The following is a 250-nucleotide window of genomic DNA, read 5'->3' on the forward strand; positions in this document are numbered from 1 at the left end:
CGCCACTGCCACCGCCGCCGCCGCGGTATGGCCACTTGGCGCGCTCAAGGCCGTAGTCGCGGAAGGCCACTTCGCGCACGGGCTGGACGTGAGGTGCCAGGTTGGAAGAGTATGGGAAAGTCATCTGGCAGGACGACGGTTGGGAAAGGAACGAAGGCTTGCTAGCGAAGTCAGATGGGGCCACATAGTAGGCGCAGCCGGGCAGGTACATGCTGGCTGCGCTCGGGCCGCACTCGTCAAAGTCGTTCAT

The 250-nt window shown here is 64.0% G+C and overlaps 1 protein-coding gene across 1 annotated transcript in view; it reads right to left on the reverse strand.

Annotated features, from left to right (window-relative positions):
* Positions 1-250, reverse strand: part of HOXD11 (homeobox D11) — a 1,772-nt gene extending 1,522 nt beyond the window's left edge. The window contains exon 1 of the mRNA XM_023514154.1: positions 1-250. This exon is cut by the window's left edge and continues 534 nt beyond it. Coding sequence (XP_023369922.1) covers positions 1-250 — 250 coding nt within the window.

The sequence above is a fragment of the Otolemur garnettii genome, unplaced genomic scaffold, assembly GCF_000181295.1.
Source record: "Otolemur garnettii isolate 467f Iridium unplaced genomic scaffold, OtoGar3 scaffold00048, whole genome shotgun sequence".
Taxonomy (NCBI): Eukaryota; Metazoa; Chordata; class Mammalia; order Primates; family Galagidae; genus Otolemur; species Otolemur garnettii.